The 23,679-nt window shown below is 36.2% G+C and overlaps 1 protein-coding gene across 2 annotated transcripts in view; it reads right to left on the minus strand.

The window, feature by feature from the left end:
- LOC108698432 (mitogen-activated protein kinase kinase kinase kinase 4) overlaps positions 1 to 23,679 on the minus strand; it is a 109,174-nt gene that overhangs the window by 79,868 nt on the left and 5,627 nt on the right. For both annotated transcript variants that reach the window (XM_018229917.2, XM_018229916.2), the window contains exon 2: positions 18,724 to 18,789. In XM_018229917.2, the coding sequence (XP_018085406.1) occupies positions 18,724 to 18,789 (66 nt within the window). The remainder of the gene's footprint in view (positions 1 to 18,723; positions 18,790 to 23,679) is intronic.

Below are 23,679 nucleotides of genomic sequence, written 5' to 3' on the forward strand. Positions count from 1 at the left end.
TGGATTCGGCTGAATCCGAATCCTGCTAAAAAAGGCAGAATCTAGGTCAAATCTCAAAACCGAATCCTGGATTCGGTGCATCCCTAGTATAGATATCATGCTGTGTAAAAAGTGGAGTGAACCATTAACTGTGATGTTGCTCAAAGCTACCAATCAGATCTTTGCTTTTTGTTTTCTAATTGTTGTTTTTACACAACATGATAAATAGGCCCCTAATTCTAGAATATTTAAGGCTGCATGATACAAGTGATACTTATCTATTGCTGTGAGACAGCAACTTAGGTAGACTATGGCCTGCATACAATTTTTTTTATGGGCATTCCTGTCACGTATTGATGACGTCATGCTTTTAGATTTTGGCGCCATTTCTTTCACTTTAAAAGAAGTTGTTGTGTGTGTAATGATACACATCCTGATGACGGCCCAAATAATGGAGCCGAAACGTTGAGAAATAAATCACTTTATTTTTTTCACCTAATCAAGTCCTTGGAGTGCGATTTTTTGGTAATGTAATCAAAAGGATTATTTTCTTCAATATACAGCAGCTATGCTCTGAATTATTTATATTTACTGATAACTGAGGTTAAAAAGATGTCATGAGAACTTTAAAGACGGCAGTATAAATGCTGACCACAAGCTGCTCATAAACAGTTGCAGATGGCATTACTAAATGTAATGGACTTCCCCTTAACCCACGTAACAACTGATGCAGTGAAAAAACATCACAGATTTTTAACACAAAGAGAGAGAGAGAGACTATTAGACATCTGTAATTGATACTCTTGATTATGAAGTTACAAAATAAGAGCAAAATAAGCATATCTCCTATTAATTTAAGCGCTAATTACCAATACGCTTCTTCTTATTCTATAAAACACAGATGAAAGCTAACATGTTACCATGTGAATTACACAGTTTCAAAAGACCTGATCTATAGGTGTCAAATTCTAGGTGTTCCAGTCACAAAAAAAATAAATTATAAGTATATAGGTATATAAGGAAGCAGCGTTGAAAAGTATGACTGCCTATGGTAAAAAGGGGAAGGAGGAACAAAATAACATAATATAGCTGGAAACTTTTTTACATGGTAGCTGCTATAAAACAACAGGGATTTCAAATGTCACTAAATCTAAGTGATAATAGTCTGGTTTGGATACCCCAGACTAGATATGGCAGTGTTTTCTTCATCTAATCTACATACTATATTAATTCAGAATGAAGAGATAATAACTGTATGTAGACAGAGATGTGTTGCTCGATACATTATAAAGACATGGGGGCAGATTTATCAAAGGTCAAATTTCGAAGTGAAATATACTTCCAAATTCAACCATCGAATGGCTATACTTCGAGTATCGAAGTTGAAGTTTTTTTACTGAATTTGACCGTTTTGCGTTCGAAGTAAAATCGCTCGATCGAACGATTAAATCGTTCGAATCTAATAATTCAAACGATTTCAGCGATCGATCGAACGATTTTACTTTGACTTCAAAAAACTTGGCGAACTATTGAAGTTGAAGTTTTTTTAAAGAGACAGTACTTCGATTATCAAATAGTGGAATATTCAAACGATTTTCAAAACGAAGTCGAAGTCGTGGTGTGCTATTTGATGGTCGAAGTATCCAAAAAATTACTTTGAATTTTTTTACTTCGAAAATTCCCTCGAATTCACTTTGACCCTTGATAAATCTGCCCCTTACTGTATGATTAATAATTATTCACGTTTGAGTTTAAAAAAAAAATTCTGTGGTTCAAAATTGATTAAAAATAAAATCCAGAAAACATAAATTTGAAAATCTGGCAACCAAAACCAGTGAGCTTCTATTTTAGTCAATGGGGATGTGTATTATCAACTTTCAACTTTATCAACTTTCAATTTAAAAAAAAAAATATTTCAATTAAAAAAAAGTGATGGGCGAATATGTCCCATTTTGCTTCACCGAAAAATTAGCGAAATGCCCCCAATGCAACAATTTTATTTGTTGCAACAAATTTTTGCCGCAGTTTTGAGAACACATTCGCAGGCGCCGAAATGCGAAACTTTGCCGCATTTAAGGTTTTTTTTCCCCTCAATTTTCTGCTTCCTCATGAGATTACCTACACACAATCTTCTTGTTAAATAATCTCTAGTGTTTTTGGCCATTTTTTTTTACTGCCTAGCATTTTGCTGGTTATATGCTATGGTCTGGATTGTTTCAGTTAACACATACTTATGAAGCTGCCTCTTTAGGGGGCTACTTATTCTACACACTGCATTTGGCCTTGCCCTTTTTTCTTCTTACAAGCAACCATTTCATGGGAATGTTTTTCTCTGAGGCTGAATTGCAGCCAAGAAAAACATGCCATTTAGGCACCCCACAGAGAAAACATTGTTTACTGAAGATATTTCCATATTCTAACATTTAAAGTCTCTCTTGCAGACTGTTCTTTATATTCTAAAGCTAAATGTAATTCATGGCCACCCCAATCATCAGGTTTAAAATCCACTGAACCATTATAAGATGTTCTAGAACACACCAGGTTTGGAGTAGAATTCTAGCTCCTTGCAGGCTGCCCAGAAAGCCAAAAGAAACCATTAAAACACATATTGCCGTATGCTAAGAGTCTGGTGCTGAACTTGCATGTTATTTGGGGTTTCAATTATTTTGTCTGCCCTTAGTTTCTGGTCACTTATTAAAACAGTATTTGAAACAACATATTTAACAACCATGTAATTTCTGAAAAGAATATAATTTCAAACAGCCATTATATTCTTTGATTTACACAATAAAACATAGAATCCGATTTTGTTCATGTATGGAAAAATCACAAGGGACTTGAAAGAATGGGAAGCTAATGTTACGGATAGAGGAAAATAGAAAACAGAGATGAAATAGGCAAAAAATGATTAGGGATGCTGGCAGAAGAAAAGATTTGGGGCATGTTTATTAGAATTAGAACTTATGAGTCCTGATGGATGTCCAGCAGTTTTTATTTTATAACATCCATTGACACTCTCCTGTTCACCAAGAACATTTTCCTGACACTCAGAAAAGTATTTTAAAAAACTGGCATATTTAGTAACTATTTATTAACTGTTTTGACTGGTTTGAGTAGTACAACTCCATTCTGTTTTCAGCCTGAAAAATACACAAAGCCCTAAAATGAACAAGCATTTTGTTAAACTAAACTCAATGGGGGGTATAATGATTGTGAAAAGCATTGAAAAGATCCCTTAGTTAAGATAGGGCCGGGATAATAAGAGATACGTAGAAGAGAAAAGAACAAGGACAGGGGGAATAGAGAAATCCTGTGAATACTATTGCCTGCAGGTAACTTTGGGCGACTATGGAAAACGCTTCGCCACGTGGGCATTAGCGCAGGCGACTTTTCATTATAGCCTATGGGAAAACACGCTGGGGCAGTTCGGGGATATAGTCGCTCAGAAGACGAAGTGATTAGTCGCCAGGCGACAAAATCTCCCCGAATCTCCTCGTGTGCAATACACACTTCCATCTTAATGTAACAAGTAAACAAGTTCAGATAACAGTTTCAGCAATGGATCTAAATTGTAACATTTAATAAATTAATTAAAACCTGCTGCCCAAACCAACACAGCATATTTCAGTCCTGGGCGGCGTAGGTGGAAGGTGGTGTGAGTTGCTCCCACTCTTCCCAATGTAGATAGGCAGTGGGTGCATGGAGGGAAGGGTGGAAGGGAAGGAAAAAATGACTACTTAAGTTACGTAAAATCTTCTACTATTATGCCTTGAAAAATACTGACACTAAAATCCCAAATCTAACTACTGAAACCACCATCGTTCCACTCTATGCGACTTTTTAAGTATATGTTATTTTAGGGACATGGTCCTGCACGGCTATGACTGAAATATGCTGTGAGTTTTTGTTGGTTTGTGCAGCAGGTTTTAATTGGAACATTTATTAAAGGTTACGTTTTAGATACATTGCTGCAACTGTTATTTGAACTAGTTTGCTTGTTACATTAAAATGGAAGTGTGTATTGCAAACATTTGGGGGAATGTAATAAAAGTCGGTAATGGAAAAACTATTCACAATGCGAAAAGTTATACCCTTGTGAGAACAAATTGTGCTTTGAGCGAATTCAATTTAGCTTTTGCGAACACGGAAACTGTTTGGCAACCGCTTCCAACATTTGCGCCAAAGCGCAGTCAATGTAATAAAACTTCTTACTGAAAAACTCGATATGTTTGCTCCAAAAGATTATGACACCTTCAAGCACTTCTTAAGAGTGCGCAATTACAATTCACAATGCGCAATTACAATTCACAATGCAATAACAGTTTAAGGAACAATATTACATTGCGAGATGTGGATTTTTATTCTTATTGGTGTGAATTGTTTTGCTCTTTTCAACTTTAATTACATTCCCCCGATTCTGTCTTAATTTGTTTCAGTTTTGTTTGAGCGCTTGAATACTATATAACATTGAATTCATTGAATAACACAGGAAAAATGCAACATGCTGCGTCCCAACCTGCGTTCGGCGCTTACATACATCGTTGTTAGTACAGCCCCATTGAAAATAATTCAGTGTGTCTACTCCTGCGCTCCCCTGCAGCTGAACGCATGAAACCAGAACGCAGGGGAGTGTAGCTAAAAACGCTCGTCTGTAAGAGCCCTAACAATTATAAGCCATGTGAACCTTACTCATGCAATGGTGGAAGTGGAGTAATGGAGAAAATGTGCTAAGTGCAGGAGAGAAACAAAGCAAGATCCAGAAGAAGGAGAAGCAGCAGCAGTATGTAGAGGGCAGATTAAAATGAGCCCTTTCAATACATTTTTTAAAAATGTAATAATCCTAAAGGTTTGGTTTCCCTGAAATGATTATGTAGCAGAGCAATGCAACTTACACAACATTTCACCACTGTTCAGAAAGAAGCGTGCAAGTAAAAGAGAAAAAGGTAACCAAAGTATCAGAAGGGTATTCAGAAAAGGAGTCAGGAATAAAAGGAACAGAACTGAGAACCAAAAAAGCAGTTATTTTAACATTAAGTGACAGACCTGCAAGATAGCAGGGGATGCACAGTGTGACATACTATCTCAGAATTGAAGCAATAATTACTGAATGTGGATCTGAAAAACTAGAGGCAAAAACAATGATTTATTACTTTACTGATGACCCTTGTGTCATAAAATCCATCATCTCCTGGCAGCCAATTAATGGTTTCCCCTTTAGAATACAGGGTGTTTCAATTGGCTGATCAGTAAAATTGTATCTAGTCCATATTATCTTAGACTATTTAGGTTTTGTTGTTTCTAGTTAAAGACAAGCTTACTGTACTGAGAATCCTGACATAAATAGGCCATTGAGGGATAGTAGAAGAACCTGTAGTATAATAATTATTTCAACAAATTACTGAGGGGTAAGTTGCAACTTTCAACACTTGTTTTCCATATTTAATACCTAGCTTCATACTTTACTAACATAATCACTCCAATCTTTGTACTCCCCTCTAGACTTGTTGACCATCAAAAGCAGAATAAAGAATAAACCCAAACTGTACAATATAATATAAATCAAAAATTGAGGACAATTAAATATATATTCTAGGAATATCAATATACAGGTGGAATTACAAACCTGTGCGAAAAAGCTTACGATCCATGAGAAAATATTTTATGTGTGAGTCTAGTGCTGAGCTGTACAGGCAATAGATTGTCCTGACCTGAGCATAAGGACTGGGAAGGAATATATTGAGATGAGAGAAGATATACTGTATAGAGAGGAATAAAGTAATGCAGAGTCTTTAAAGACTGACAATAAGATTTTCATATCTTTATATGCACTATACAGAAAAGAAAGGGTTAGATACATGTAAGATAACGCAGGTAGCAGCAGGATGTATTACAGTGGGGATATGAATCTGGGAGACCTGTTAGTAATATATTACAGTATACTATTCTGGGAAGGATAAGGATAAAGGATAAAAGTCAATGTTGACTTTTGATATACAACTTACTTCATAGATCCCACGCTCTAATTTTTTTTTCTCTCTCTCCCTAAATCAGAAACTTAAAAAATGCAACTATTCATTCTTCCACCTAAACCGTAGTCTTATCTTTTCTGTCATGTTTATTATTCTTTTCTAAAGCTTTTGATTTTTCTGACACATCTCTGAAGTAACTGCAAAAGCACTTATACATGCCCTCATCTTGTCCTACCTGGAGTTTTATGACCTCCACATTTTATGACCACAACAAAGCAAAAATAAGGTAGTCTGAAACTTTTTGGTATCATGGTGATGGGTCGTTTAGTCGATCGGACAGGTTAGAAGATTTCTGTTGGCTAATGATAAAATCTCATGTATGCATGTATTGCCTATCTGAGAATATCAATGGCTGACTATTTATCGGCTTCAGCTTTTGTATAATTGCTATCTGTCAATTAATGGCCAGAACATCGTCTGATATGTTCTTTTTATTACTTTATTTAATCTGAATGGTTAGTAGTTGGTCGGGAGATTGCAACGACGATCGTTCGTCGGACATAAGGATAAAATCTGCATCTTTAAGCTCTGCTGCTAGAATTATCCTAATCTTGTCCAAGAGAGACCTGACACCCTTGCTGTTAACATTTTTGGTGTAGCTTCCATTAAATTAAAACATTACAACTCAGAGAAATGTAGATATTTTGATTCCCAGACTTGTACAGTCTATGTTTATTTTTGAGAGCTGGATTGGGTAAATTTGCTTCTAGGTGTATACATGTGCGGCACTTTTAGACGATTAGTTATTTGGCAAGTATGATGTATCTGTAGCAGTGGCTATAGAACTGGCAGAAGGGGACGTAGCAATTATAAAGATAGGCTTGATCGTTTGTCTGGGGAAGGCCAGGAATGATATGAGATTGAGCGGTAGATGAGAGCAAGAGAGACAGTTCTGTGAAATCAAGTTCTATGCAATACAAATTTTATACAGTACATTCTTCTTTCAGTAAAATTATTCTCTAGACTTGTCTCTATGTATTGATTTATATTAAATATATTATAAACTAAACAAGTTTACTCAAAAGAATACTTTTATCTGGATAGTCAGTAAATCTAGATATATCTTATAAAAAGTTAATTTCTTGTGATTTTTGATCAATGTATTTTCGATACAACAAGCAGTCAAAAATACTGTATGTTAGAGAAAAACTTGCCATATACTATGTAGTTAGACATTTTGAGCAAACACCAATTGGTGCTAAAAAGTACTATATGCTAACAAAAGGCTTACTCATGATACAACAAGATTAGCATTACATAACTTACTAAACAAAGTCCAGTCCTATATAATATAGATGAAAGAAACTGGAATAGTCATCTGCTTGCTAGAAAGGCTTTCAGTATGACTTGGAGCAACATTCTTGAGAGTTTGCATATTTTCAAAAAGAATGATGATGCCCCAAGGAAGAATAAGATGAAAAGACCTCCTTCTGAAACCTCTAGCATTTAGCTTATCAGTGTGGAATGAATGTGTATGTGCTCTGCATCCTTGGTGGGTCTAATCTTCTCCCATACCCTGAAAGCATCCAATGGAATCCAAAGGAAAATGGCTCCTTATAACTCTGACCATTGTGTGTGTGTGAATGTGATAGGCATCTTAAAATGTAAGTACCACTGGGGTAGGGACTGGTGTTTCAGTACTGGCAGTTTGTTTCAGTTGGCTAGTGAAAAACATCCAAAAAGATTCATAAATAGAGAACATTGTGAGGGCTTATTTATTTGCAGTCATTCTGGCACCACATGTAAAACATGACAGGCCTTTGATCAAGATTTGATTAAGCTTAATATGACAAATAAAGAAGAGCATACAGACTTCAAAATATTCATCTAAACTCAGCTATTGAAACTTAAATATAAAAGAGGTCTTTATATCCTTTTGGGTTATGTGTTTCTTTGTTTTACTATCTGTCCATCTTTTGGGTAATAAAAGTTCACAAGTCTCTCTATATAATAACAGGGTGTGTTTTTGGCCTGCACTAATTTCTATTAATGACAGTGGCCATTGTAGATCATATCTGGCACAGAGCAGGTCAGTAGTTTAATAAGACTTCCTCGTAACCCAGTGTTCTTAATACAGAAGACTCTTTTTTTCCATGTGCTGACTGAAGTCTACAGTTTTAAATAAAGCTATCAGACAATGACCTGAGGCTCACCAATCAATTACAGCTTTCAGTGCAGTTCACAGGCTGCTGGGAGAGCATTTAATAAGGCTTGTGATTCTTTATGTGATTTGGAACATCACCCTGTACTTTAGTAAATGGGCTGCATGTACAGTAGCATGAAATCTTTAATATCGCAATAAAATAAAAAGAGCTAATGAAAATAAATAGGGCATACTAGAGGTAAATGGTGTACTCATCTAAAGTCTTTAGTAATATAAGCAATGTCCTTGAGGCATGTAGCAAAAATAAAGAAATCCAAGTTAACATTTGCATTCTGTAGACGGAGAGAGAGAGAGAGAGAGAGAGAGAGAGAGAGAGAGAGAGAGAGAGAGAGAGAGAGAGAGAGAGAGTGTAATTATGGAAAATTGTTGAGGACAGGGCAGGCATAAAGTATTTTGGATCTATGGAAAGCAGAGCTGTGGTTTCATAAATTGTCCTTTTAAATAACTGTGCAGAAACCTAATATTCCACCAGGCACACAGAAACGTAATGTATATATCTATATATATATATATATATATATATATATATATATATATATATATATATATATATATATATATATATATATATATAACGTGTTTCTCTATGTAATAAAGCATTGTCCCTGTCGTCTACTAAGAGACGGCTGATGGTCTATGGCCATACATTTAAATCAAACACAGGCTGAGCTGCAACTCCACTTATGTAGTATACATTATCACCTGTCCTTGTGGCCTATACTACGTCGGTAAAACTATCACTACAGTCAGAGAGCAGATAAGCAACCATTGTTCAGCGATTAGCAAAGCCCTGGAGGAGGAACAAGCCACACAGCCGGTTACTAGACATTTTCTCGCCCACGGCCACAGTTTACCCACATTTAAATGTATGGCCATAGACCATCAGCCGTCTCTTGGTAGAGGGGGCAACAGGGACAATGCTTTATTAAGTAGAGAAATGCGTTGGATCTTCAAATTGGACACTTTGACGCCCAGGGGTCTTAATGAGTCGCTACCGTTGGGCTGCTTTATCTAGGACCTTCATATACATCCTTTTGCTTGGACTGTTTGCAAGGACTCTATGTACAGTATAGTGCCGATCCTGCTTATCCATGGCTGCAACCACTGGACCAAAGTGTTCTCATGGCTATATGATTTTTTATTGATATTTTGAACTAATAGCTCTTTATGCTAGACATCCCTTCCACTTCATGCTGTTGATATGTATCTCTACCTACCTTTGAGGTTTTGCCCCACACTATTGTTTTTACTGCTGATTGGTTTAGGACACACGTAAGTGGCCCTTGGTGTTGAGATTTGGACGAGGCACTCAATGCATCTGATACAACTTTGGGGGCACAGGTCATTGTCCAAGGATACAGATATGTGGGCATTGACAAACGGCTAACACAACTTGTTCTATTTACCTTAAGACCCAGTCTCCACCTTGCTCATGTCCTGTATGGATATTTTGGCATTAATCCCATCTTATGGTAAACCTTAAGAAAAGGTAACATTGGGAAATTTACCCTCAATACCCGACAGAATAAATCAGCATATTATTAGGTTCTGGGTTCTGGGTCTGGGTCTACAACTTCTCCCGTTACGAGTGGAGAGCCTTGTGTGTTTTGTCCCAGTCATGGGTCTACCTAATGGCAGCCTGTCCACCTCTACTGTAACCATTCTTGTATGCGAAGGTACCATAGTGTAGGGTAACAGGAAAAAAAATAAAAAAATAAAAATAAAATATATATATATGTGTGTATATATATATATATATATATATATATATATATATATAATATCAAAACAGGGGGGTTGTGGGAGCACTCTAAAGGCTTTAAAGTATATATATAAGTATAATAAATGCTATTGCATATGTACCCAAAACAGGGGTTATTTTGTTACAAAGTTATGATCATAAAATTGATAAGCCACCATACCACGTCAAGGTAAACCCCGAATGGCGGTCCCTAACTTGTTTTATATTTTATGTGCATTTTAGCATTACCTGTAATCAATGTCCGTTGAACGCTGTTTTTTCACTGAGGGCTAAATCCTCCCCAGCCAGCAATCAGGCTTTTAAAGGAGAGATATTCCCAAAACAAACGCCCAATTTTAAAAGCATAGGATCACCACTAGTTTAAAGGGGGGGTATGGGGTGCCACGACCACTGAAGCTATGCCACAGCTCCTGGCTAAATATACAATATCAAAACAGGGGGTTGTGGGAGCACTCTAAAGGCTTTAAAGTATATATATAAGTATAATAAATGCTATTGCATATGTACCCAAAACAGGGGTTATTTTGTTACAAAGTTATGATCATAAAATTGATAAGCCACCATACCACGTCAACAGCGTTCAACGGACATTGATTACAGGTAATGCTAAAATGCACATAAAATATAAAACAAGTTAGGGACCGCCATTCGGGGTTTACCTTGACGTGGTATGGTGGCTTATCAATTTTATGATCATAACTTTGTAACAAAATAACCCCTGTTTTGGGTACATATGCAATAGCATTTATTATACTTATATAAATACTTTAAAGCCTTTAGAGTGCTCCCACAACCCCCCTGTTTTGATATTGTATATTTAGCCAGGAGCTGTGGCATAGCTTCAGTGGTTGTAGCACCCCATACCCCCCCCCCCTTTAAACTAGTGGTGATCCTATGCTTTTAAAATTGGGCGTTTGTTTTGGGAATATCTCTCCTTTAAAAGCCTGATTGCTGGCTGGGGAGGATTTAGCCCTCAGTGAAAAAACAGCGTTCAACGGACATTGATTACAGGTAATGCTAAAATGCACATAAAATATAAAACAAGTTAGGGACCGCCATTCGGGGTTTACCTTGACGTGGTATGGTGGCTTATCAATTTTATGATCATAACTTTGTAACAAAATAACCCCTGTTTTGGGTACATATGCAATAGCATTTATTATACTTATATAAATACTTTAAAGCCTTTAGAGTGCTCCCACAACCCCCCTGTTTTGATATTATATATATATATATATATATATATATATATATATATATATATATATATATATACATAAATGTTACAGACAAATTGATAAGCTGCAGACAGATAAGTCTTATCACTTAACAAAAAAACCCCTGAAGGACAAACTGCAAACTCATTTTTGACATTAATAGGTCATCTCCCCTTAGCACAGGGTGATCATGAAGCTTGGGGTGACAGCGTAAATTCAAAGAGCAAAAATAACTGTGGCTGTAGGCCATAAATAACAGCATATTTTTCATGGGAAGGTATAATCAAGTTACGCCCCTGCCAGTTTAGTTCAAACGCCTTTTTTCTTTGCAATGCTGCCAACTGATGAAGGTAAAAAGTAATTGCTGATATTTTCTGAGGGAAAAAAAAAACATTCAGTGGGTAATAATGAAAATAAATGCTCTGTAGTCTTAATCATCATTTCTCGTGGTCAGGCTGATAAATAACAGCTTGTAGCTCACTACATTCTAATTAGCTATAATGTGTTGTGTAAAATGCCTAAACTACCATTATCTAAGTCCTTTATCATCACAAAGCATAGTTTATTTATAACACCATAGAAGCAACTGAAAATTTGCCTGTCCCTTGCAGGCATTTGTGGATCTTTCAGTAAAATAAAGCCCCTCAGTTCTGTACTGAAGATAAGGCATAACTAAGATCTGAAATGTAGTGACGGTAGATTGTAATAATGTAACAAAAAAATAACTTCATATAAAACTACTGAACAAAAATTACCTTATTTAAAATATGCACATGAAGTTGTAATATCACTTTAAAAACAATGGCCTACATTTTGTAAAGGCTGTAAAGAAATACAAAGACTGATGTGCTCAGTCCCTTCTGTTCGAGTCGAGTGTATGAATGATATGCAATAAAATGGCTAACTTCATATAATTCTTCTGAATGACCACATGCTCCAGCATATCATGTGTTTAACAGTAGTTTTGTGTACAGTACATTATGATATTGAGGATAAAATGCACCAAACATGCTCTTGCTTTTGTAAGCTATCGCTAACAGGTTGATCCTAAAACATCTTTGCTATAGGTACAAACTGGGTTACACACAGACAACTTACATTTAAAGGGTTCCTTACACAAGTCTAGAATAAAGTTCTGGAGTCAGGCTAGGTTAAAAAAAAATGTTACATGTTACAAATTTCCTCCAGAGCACTGTTAAAGTCTTTATTTAAAACATAGAAAGAAGATCAACCAAGAGTACAGAAGTCCATCTGCCAAAACTGGGCCACCAGTTAGAGTAGCAACCAAGAAGCCAATGGTAACTCTGAAGTAGCTGCAGAGATCCACAGGTGAGATGGGTGAAACCATCCATGGGACAACTATAAATCCTCCACAAAACCTGGTTATACAGAGGAGTGATGACTGGAAAAGCCAATGATGAAAAAACAGCCTCAAAGCCCTCCAAAAGGCATTTTGGAGACAACGCAAATGCGGGGGGGGGAAGTTCTAGAAAATAGAATTAGATCACCTTGGAACAACATCTGCACAGTGAAGCTTACTGGTGGTAGCATAATGTTTTGGGGATGCTCTTTATCAGCAGGGACTGGGAAATGGCACTGGATTAAGGACATAACAGATGGAGCCACACCCATTGCATATTTAGAGGAAAATCTGTTTCAGTCTGCAGAAGAGGTACAATTGGGACAGAGGTTCACATTCCAGCAAGACCACTACCTTAAAGGGCAAGTCAACCCCAATATAAAATGTTTCCTAATAAAAGAAAACATACTTCTAAACAACTTTCCGATACATTTGTTTAAAAAAAAAATTACAGTGCTTTTAAAGTTATTTGTAAAAATAATTGCTATTGAAAGCAGCATTTGCTCAATTCCTGTTATTTTTTAAACAATGTTGCAAAAGTCTTGGTTCCCCAGCAAAGACAGGTCTGTTAATCAGCTGCCTTGTCTTAAGGTGGCCATACACGGGCCGATAAAAGCTGCCGACAGTTTATTGGCCCGTGTATGGGGCCCCCCGATGGGCTTCCCCGATCGAGATCTGGCCGAAAGTCGGCCAGATCTCGATCGGATGGGACTAAAAATCCCGTCGGATTGCGGCCGCATTTGTTCGTTGATGTGGTCCCGCGATCTGACCGACCGTAAAGGCCTAGGGCCCACTATTGGATCAGCCCGATATTGCCCACCTCAAGGTGGGCATATCAGGGAAAGATACGCTCGTTTGGCAACATCCTTAAACTTAGGGATGCCTAGCTGCCTATCCCTTAGTCTCTATGGCTGCTGAAGAAACTCAGTTGTGGTTCTAGCTCTGCACTGGTAGGTTTTTCTTTTTTTAGGAGTATACAGTATTTGTATCTGTCATCGGTGTATTGAACCCTTCCTTGTATATTTCAGTTTGTTAATATGAAGGAAAAAAATACGTTTTGCTTGCATCTTTTTTCATATTTAAGCATATTTTGAAAGTACATTGTTGTGCACAATCCATGAAGGGACTTTTATTTACACCTAAAAGCCGACACAGGTACAGGGAGGTTTAAGAACTATTATGGGAAGTCACAATACTCTTAGCACAAAATATAATCTTATGCATTTTTGTGAAGAAGGTGGTAGAAAGCAAAAAAACAACATGTCATATGCATATAATGCCATTAGCAAATGTCTAATGCTATTAAAAGCTATATTTAATAAAACTACGGAATCACAGAATCAGTTATGGGCAATGTTAGTATTGTCCCATGCAGAGGCACATAAAAGATACAGGTAGAGTGGATGGAATTTCTTTTTATTCCATGGTACTAGGCGGTAGGGCTATACGCAAAGATCTTGAGCAGTTTTCTCTTTAAACACATCTCTGTTTCATTGCCTGTAATTGTAGCTAATATGGAATGCCTTGGAATGCGTTGCTGTGCTCTGAAAAACTGTCATGAAAATACTGTATATACAGTGCCAATAGTTCCCCCTGTTTAAAATTATTTTACTCCAGGAAAAACCACTGGCTTTTCAGCCAGGACAACTATGATCAAAAGAGCAAGAGGCACTAGTACTTTAAATTTCATAGAGAAAGGCAGTACAAAAGAGAGAGTGTGTGTGTTGGGGATGAGCAGAATCACTAAACCATGGCATATTAACTGATTACAAGCTGTGAAGATCGTTTAAAGAAGAATTTAGTATATATGTTTGCAAGAATTAATGATCCTTTAAACCATAGGCAGAATACATTTGCCTTTTGCTAGTTATTTTTGGCCACTTTAGAGAGGTTATGAAGCAGTGCAATATGGTATCTGACACGCATTTATCTCACACTTATGCCCAGAGGAAAATAATGGTTTCATTTATCTAACTTAAGTATCTTCTATCATTCTCTCCCATCAGTTCCCCTGATGTTTTTCTTTTATTTCTTCCATCTGAAAAGACAGGCCTTGCAAGTGAAGCTAAATATATTCTTTCTTAAGAACAAATCATATGTTGCTATATTTTATAAAAATCAAATTTATTTTATTCATAAAGTGCATAATCTCCACCATCTAAGTTTAGGATTTTTTCATAAAAAGCCTGCTTTGCCTCTGTAAACCTGTGGAAACTCATTTTAAAGGGATACTATCATTTCAGTTATCTACTTTGAACAATTTCATGATATCAAATGATATTTAATAAGTGCTCAGTAGTCAATATTATTAAATTGACTCCATGCAGTGATTGCTTTTTAAGCTGTCGCAGAGTAAATTTCCTTTGCCTTGCCAAAGCGAATGTCACATAGCGGATTTTCCTCCTAGAATATTAAGAAAGGTTATATGACCTTATTCTGCCTTTTGGCTTTCCATAGCATGAAGAGGAAGTCCCCCAATCCCTTTTAGTTAAGTTCTTGATTTATATCATACATGAGCAATTGAGCATATCTGATTCTGTCATCGTAGGAGCTGTAGGCCAACAACCAAAAAGATGGTTTCTTAAATGAAAGTTTTCTCTACCCCTTCCTGAAATGCACTACCATGAACTCCCCAAACAGCATCTATTTCTTTTCTTGGCTGAAAAATGCAGAGTAGCTCAGTGGGGTTGGCGGTTACCACCTTGTGCCACTTCACTGCAATCTTCTCTACATGAGCATATCTGTACCTAGTCTGTATCCATAGCATTGCTCACATTGAAGAGGACTAAAAGTGGTGTAAGATGTCATCTACCAAACCTGCTGCACTTCTCAGCTGAAAACAAGAAAAAGTGATCAGTGCTTCTGACTAGTGATGAGTGAATCTGTCCCATTTCGCATTGCCAAAAAGCGTAGTGGTAGTGAATTTGCGCCTGGCAAAGTGATGAGAAGTGTGTAGCTGGCAAAAATTCGCCCTTTAGTGAATTTGCAGATGGTAAAATACAAAATTTTGCTGAGAATCCATGGCTGGTGAAAAACTTCACTCATCACTACTTCTGACAGTAATTAAATCATGCACACTGGGGGGAAGGGGGGGGGGAATTATACATTTTTATGTTCTTGTTTTGCTGTGATTCACATAAATCACAGCAAAAAATTGTGATTGTGGAGTTTTTTTGTCGCAATCTTGGATTTTATTTTGCAAAAAATTTTAGATGGTGAGCCATAACATTTTAGATGGTGAGCCTTTTATTTTTTTTGTAAAAATGTGATTGTAAAATATTGGTGCAAAAATGCATGCATTCGCTGTAAGTGGGGGTGTGCATATAAGAATGTATCCTGCTTTATGTGCCTTAAAGTTACAGATTCACTTAAAATTGGTCTTTAATTCACTTCCAATATATCAACTCAAAGGGGGTTATTTATTAAAGGTCGAGTTGCATTTTTCCCAAAAATTTAGTTTCACTAAAAACAAATTTTTCAGGATAAAAAAAACTAAAATTTTTCTGGATTAAAAAAAAAATCTAAATTTTTTCAAGATTCATTATGCCCCAAAACTGGCAAAAAAAGCAAGAATCCGCAAATATTCCAACTAAAAACTGTCGAGGTCATGTAGAAGTCAATGGCAGAGTTCCCTTTAACCATTTGAAATTTATTTTTACCTTTGTGATTTGCGTTTTTTTAATGTGGTTTTCAGTTGAAAATTTGATCAATTCGAGGTATTTGAGGTTTTTGTAGCAGATAACTTGATCAATTATTCAAGCTTTGCCCCCAGATTACATTCAATTGAGTTTTTTACATTCGAGTTTTTTCATAAATAAGCAAACATGAGTTTGTGAGTTTATTCGAGGTAGAGAAAATCCTCACAACCTCGACCTTTGATAAATAACCCCCAACATGTTTATATAAACGTATGTATTATAAAAAATGAACATTAAAGAAGTGTATAGTTTCAACCTGCAGCTTTAATGTTATCCAGTTCCAGGATTGCTGCAGTCCAGATTTGTACTAATCACATTTACAGGTTCCTGTATTTACTTTTTATAAAATTCCAAAAGTGGAGAGAGACAGCCAACTATAAAACATATATAAAGGGCACTGTAACCAGTAGAAACAAATACACACTTTCAACAAGTCTCTGTGAAACAAGATTAAAGGGCTCAGCCAAACTCCCACACACATTATAACTGGGAAGCCAAAGAGTGGCCATCCGGATTCCTCAGCAGCCAGATCACTCACTCATTTGTGTAGTTGCCAAATTAAAGTGCAAGACAAAATTCAATTGCTCCTTTTATCTGTTCAGCTAATACATTCAAAACCTTAAAAAAAGTATAGTGTTGATGGGGTGCTAAATGGTGCTTTGTTTAGTGCTACCAGTTTACAGAGAAGATAGCAGAAGGAAAACACACCAAGATGCAAGGACAGCAAGATGTTTCTGTTGTATAATAGTATAATGCTATGGCATTGTTTAATAGAGAGAAATGTTTGGAAACCCCCTGAAAGTCAATGGATACTGTATTCATTTATTCATATTATACCATTCAGGAGTTTGCACAGTCTGTGATACAAGAAGAACCATTTGGTGTATATACAATTTAAGGGTATAAGGAAAAAACATTTGGTGAGGTGCAAATGAAATGGCCATGCTGCAGTCCATACTAAAGCATGGATACAAATTAACCCAATGACAATAAAACAGTAAAGCAGAAATTAAAAAGCATTAACTGTGCTGTTAACTACATAGATAAACTTGCTTACATACGGACATCAAGAGGCACAGAACATAAAAGGGCATAAAAAGCTTACTTTACTTGACCTGTGCTGAACCATTTGTTAGTTACCATTGTCTGGCCAGCCACCTCTTTAAGGAAGGTACCATGTTTTATTTCCCAGAGTATGTATTGTCACGCAGCTCACAATAAATATTTCGCACGTCTTATAGAAAGGCTATAACATTAATACTATGATAATGTGTACAAGATGTTGTGCTGTACAAAAAAAACTGTAAAAAAAAAAATATTTCACAAAGTATCCCGTCATGAAAATATACTTTAACAAACAATATTGGCCTATTGTATTGTAGGAGTTGAAACATCTTGATTTATGTTTCTTTTGTGAACAGTATGATACCATTACTCTCGTGATCAGCAAATAGATCTCAATGCTTAACTGTAACATTTAAGACATAATGAAATGTCACCAGTATGTCAGCATCAGACAAAAGCAACAATGAAAATTCATCCAAATTCATTTACTAAGAGCGTTATTTATCAAAGTCCGAATTTAACTCAATATTTTCTGAAAAAAACTCTGGGCTTATTTATTAATACACTTTCCTGAAAATTTTGTTTGCATGGTCTTTTCAGATTTTTCATCCGATTTTCACGATTTTTTCAGATTTTTCACCCGAAAACTCTGAAAACTTTGGGGTATTGCCAAAAACCCAGCGCACATCAAAAAAACAATGGGACTTCTCCCATTGACTTTTATGCAACCTCGACAGGTCTGAGATGCCGGATTTTCAGATTCTGACTTTTTTTGTGATTTTTGCATTCGGAGTTTAGTAAATAACCCCCTAAAAGTGTTTCTTGGGGGTGGGGCTAATAAAAAAAAAGTAGAATGGGAAGGAGTAAGGGGCAAAATGCTGAAAGGATGATTAAAGTATTAACTTTTAAAACATAAACGGGGGAATGTAATAAAAGTCGGTAATGGAAAAACTATTTGCAATGCAAAAAATGATGCCTTTGCACGAACAAATTTTGCTTTGCGCGAATTTAATATGGCTTTTGTGAACCCGGAAACTGTTAACGATCACTTTAGACAGTGGAAGACATTTGCAAATGTTATAGTTTGCGCCGATGTGCAGTAAATGTAATAAAACTTCTTACTGAAAAAGTCATTATGTTTGCTCCAACAGATTACGACACCTTCAAGCACTTCTTAAGCGTGCAAAATTAAAATTCGCAATGTAATAACAGTGTAAGGAACAATATTACATTGTGAGATGTGGATTTTTATTTTTATTGGTGCAAATAGTTTTTCTCTTTGCGACTTCAATTACATTCCCCCCAAAGTTACAGTAAAGCAGAATTTTAGTTGAGCTGTTTGGGCCTTAGTTGTCAAATTCATTCTTTCAGGGTGATGTGTGTATTTTATCTTGCAGCACCATCATTTAGGCTTTGTAGTAAAGCAATTTGATAACATAAGATTCAAACCTTATAAACTTGTCCATATGTCCCATTTCCAACCACTTCAACTAGCTCAAATATTCCAGCAGGTTCCTGCAAGAAAGAGAAATGTGTCAGCTTTGGGATATTAACAGAGAAGGTCCAGTGTAGACCAGTACAAACCAGTACAAACATAACACAACTTTTGTTTGTGAACCTTTGTTTTTTTACATTGCAATGATAGTTATGAGCACACATTTAATGAAAAATACATCTATACTACTTACTAATTTATGAGCACAACGTTCACTATGTTTTAATTTCTTCTAATGGAGATTGGTATAAAGGGTCAGTTATAAATGCAGCAACAAGTTTGATTGTTGTCGGACTTATTGGCACAATTCATATAAAGTATTTGCATCCAAACACATTCCTTGCACTTCTGTATTGTTGTGCTAGGCATCATCACATCCTGCACCCGGGCCCAGGAACTACTAGTTCCGTTATTGAGAGGGCAACTCTCCACACAACCACAATTTCACTGTAATTCTGGGGAAAACACTGCACTGCAGGTAAAAAAACATAGTGATTTCTGTCTAAATATTGAACAATGCACAATGCACTGCATGCATAAATGACAATATTTACTTTTTTACATTCCAATACATTGAATGCTGATCTGGTCAGTACTCTCATGTATCACATTAATTGTAGGACATCTCTCTACTAGGACTGGTTAAGCTCTATACCTGTATCATTTTGATAAAGGCCACACATATAGGGGCCCATTTACTTAGCTCGAGTGAAGGAATAGAATAAAAAAAACTTCGAATTTCGAATGTTTTTTTGACTACTTCGACCATCGAATTGGCTACTTCGACCTTCGACTACGACTTAGAATCGAACGATTCGAACTAAAAATCGTTCGACTATTCGACCATTCGATAGTCGAAGTACTGTCTCTTTAAAAAAAAACTTCGACCCCCTAGTTCGCCACCTAAAACCTACCGAAGTCAATGTTAGCCTATGGGGAAGGTCCCCATAGGCTTTGCAATCTTTTTTTGGTCGAATAAAAATCATTTGATCGATGGATTAAAATCCTTTGAATCAAACGATTTGAAGGATTTAATCGTTCGGTCGAACTATTTTTTGTTCGATCGAGCGAATTGCAGTAAATCCTTCGACTTCGATAAGTAAATTTGCCCCATAAAGTAGTGACCAAATATGCACATATTTCTTTTCTGTAGCTGGGCATGACACTGTCCTGTCCTTTGGCCCGATTAAACCACAACATTTATGAACATGTGTTGAGAATATAAGAATATATTAATTGTATATAGACTAATTACCTCCCAGTAGATTTTGGGTGAATGTAAATAAATGATTGAGATTCTTAATTAAATTATAATATGCTTATCGTAAGTATATCTGTATAACAAGTACTAACATCCAAGAAGACCTGAAACAGGAAAAGGAACACTCGCCTTTCAGATATCCAAAGACAAGACAAGTTGCTACAATGTTTCAATGAACTTAGGTGTCCACTAGAAGCCAAACATTCCCTCAAATAAATGTAATCATTTAATAGTTTGGCCATGATTAATTTGATAATGAGCTTAGATGTCATAATACATTGATATTGCAACAATATACTGCAGCTGCGTTTAAAGTCAGGGTTGCAGAGGAAAGAAAAGACATTGAAAGTGCAGGAAATAAAATGTGGGATGAAATCTAAATTGAGATAAGCAATCCAACCTTGAATAAGTGAATGTGTCTAAAGAAATAAAGATGAACTTGTGTTCCTTGTTGATCTCCAAAATAGTTGTATCAAAAATAAATTCTTTTGGGATTCACCTGGACAAATGGCCCTGGTTTGGGAACACGACGTGTTAATGTGGATATGTCTAAAATACCATTAAAGCAACTGCCAATTTTGCAACCAGAACAGAAGGGCAAGCAGCATGAAATTAAAAGTGTATAGCTAGTTGTGAAGGCTATTTGCTGAGAGGTAAGCTAAATTATATCAAAGACATCATGTAAAGATCTTCTTTAAATTAAAACTGTTAAATAAAGTTAGATTATATAGATACATTGCTCTTAAAAATGTTGTTTTGAGGGTGGTATAATTGCCTGATATGAGCCATGCAATTGCAGTATATAGTCTCTATAAGAAAATATTTGACTGGAACTTAAATAATATCCACTACCAGGATATGTAAAAATAAATTATAAACACAGCAACCATGAGATAGCACTTTATCATAGTTTAGCTATGAGTAAGACCTGGGTGTAACAAGTAAGGAATAAGAGTGATTTTTATATTTGACTCCTATAATGCTTTCATAAATTAGTCATTTATATTTTATATGTGCCTGTTAATGGGTATGATCAAATAACTATTAAGGCTCTCGATATTAATCTCTATGGTCACATTTATTGCATTAATTGCAAAAAAGCAGCAGCCACCAACACAAAGCAAAACACATGTTGTACATAGGCTCTGTAATTAGTGTAAAAACCCAGCACAACAAACAGCAGTCAACTTTCACCTGGCGCTCTAAGGGAGGAGTATTGTGTGACAGTGAAACATCACTATTTCACTAGGTATCTTTGGATGAACCATAGGTGCCTTGAATAATGGCATATGTAGAAACACCTCTACAAAAACAATAGCGACTGCTTACCAACAAAGTGAAGATTCCTACAATATAATCATATCATGAACACGGGGGGGCTCATTTATCAAAATCCAAATTTTTTAATCGGATCAGGAACAAACATAAATATTGAGCGAAAATCTGGAACTGTACAATTTTTTCCTGTATCTCTCAATTTTTTCGGATTTTTGCCCGTAAACTCTGAAATAGACGAATTTTCGGCCTAATTCCAGTGCAGACCACAGAAACTTCCAAATAGGATAGGAACCTTTCCCATTGACTTACTGTATATATAAATTCAGTAGGTCTGAGATTAAAGATTTTCAGATTCAGACTTTTTCCATCCTTAGGGTATAATAATCTGGAAAAATTAGAGTTTTTTCCCCACTAAAAATTTGAATTTTATTGTAAATTTTTTTTTGAGTTTTTGGCATTCGGACTTTAATAAATAACCCCCTAAGAGACAGCATTGCCTAGTGAGGGACATCATTTCAGTCTTTTAAGACAATGTGGCATCACAGTGATCCCACAGTATTGTTTGGACATATTGGTAGTTTTGCACTGTTTTCACACTTTTGTAGCTCTTTGCTCCTGCTGGTCAAAATTTACTATCTTGTCTGACTACTTCCTTGTTCTTGATCTTAGCCTGTTCTAGGCCTTAGCTCTCACCTGTACCTGTTTGTTACCTGCCCTGAAACTCCTGTTTGTAGCCTGCACTGATAGCGTTATTTAATAACACCAGTTCTATACCTGCCCTGCCCTTTTATTTGCTTCCTTGTTCATTCCTTGTCTGGCTGAATTTATGCTCCTTCTTCCTTTTCCACTTTTCCTGGGTAAAGAAAGGCCCCACAGTTTTTCCTACACCTTTTGGAATAAACTAGGGAAAAAATAGGTAATTGAGTTGAAGACAGCATAGCAGGAAGGAGAGAAATCTAACAGGAATGTGGCAGAGGGAATAGTTTTTAGAACAGAGGAAGGAGAGAGGAGGTATGAGGATAGAGAATGATATATGAATATAAGAGGGAGTGACGTGCAAAAGCAATCAATGAACTAAGACTTTTATCTAAACTATATTTTGGAAATCTGATTACACTTTTCAGAGACTGATCTATTTCTGAAGCTTATAAAGCAAATTGGCTAATTTGCACTTCCGTTTTTGATCAGGAGCAGAAATGTATATGATTATATGACATTTTGTAAGGGCCCACTTTCAATCCCTGGCAGGTGACCAAACTTTATAATCATTTAAAGCCCTTTTAGTAGTAAATTTCAATGCAACAACTAATTAGTTGCCTTAGTACCTATAGATAATGTTGGTAAAGTGACTTTGCACTTCTTGTTAAGGAAATAAAAACATCACTTTTCTTGACATCTTGTTAACAAGGTTTCACTTTGATCATTAGCAAGGAGTTTCTAGTTTAGTTATTAGAGCACAGAACTTCATTCCTTTACACTGTAATATCCGACACACTAGGGTATGATATTTAATTCATATAGAAACAAATCTGTTCCAGTCACATTTGTGGTTTGATTGACCACAGTTATTCCCCTTAGAAAAATCTGCATTTGAAGTGAGAGAACTAATGGTTAGAGAAACCCGATACATGCAAGGAACTCTGCTCCATATGATTCCTATTAAAATAAAACCAAGCTATTCTTATTTATTTTTGATTACATCGCTGGCTGTCCAATACAAAACAAACCTTTTTGTGAGTGGGGAAGGTCAAATAGGGAGCTTCTGTTTGCAAAGATATCACTATTAGATCAACCTGGAATATTTTAATTCAACTGTCTGTTTAACTGACCCCTTATATCTGAAGGGGACAATAGCAAATTATCATGGAAAAACAATATCACTAGGATTTGCTGTGTAGGAAAAGTTGTATACTGTTTATAGTAAACCAAACGGGTCTCAGTAACTCTTCCAGCCAGGACTGGCCAGACTGCGGCTGTTTTTGTACTACACCTTCCAGCATCTACAAATAGCTGTGGCAGGACTGTAGGGTGTATTATTGGAATTACAGATCAAAAATAATTTTATCTAAATGTCAGCACAGATTTTTTGGAAGTCACTCTACTTTCACACCAGTCATCTGCACCCAAATTGTTGTTAACCCCTGTTATTGCAAAGGATTGAAATGCACCCGAATATATACTAGTGTTAAATTGTGATTGGGAGGTGAAGTGGAGCATGGCAAATCCCTGCTGAAAATACAAAAACACTGGGTTGGAATCACTGTTCTCACAAACAGTGCCGTAACTACCGAGGTTCAGATGGTGTGATCACTCCCTGACTGCACCTTCTTGGCATAGACACATATAACGGGAGGAATTTATGTGTGCACAT

The sequence above is a fragment of the Xenopus laevis genome, chromosome 8L, assembly GCF_017654675.1.
Source record: "Xenopus laevis strain J_2021 chromosome 8L, Xenopus_laevis_v10.1, whole genome shotgun sequence".
In the NCBI taxonomy this organism is placed as follows: domain Eukaryota; kingdom Metazoa; phylum Chordata; class Amphibia; order Anura; family Pipidae; genus Xenopus; species Xenopus laevis.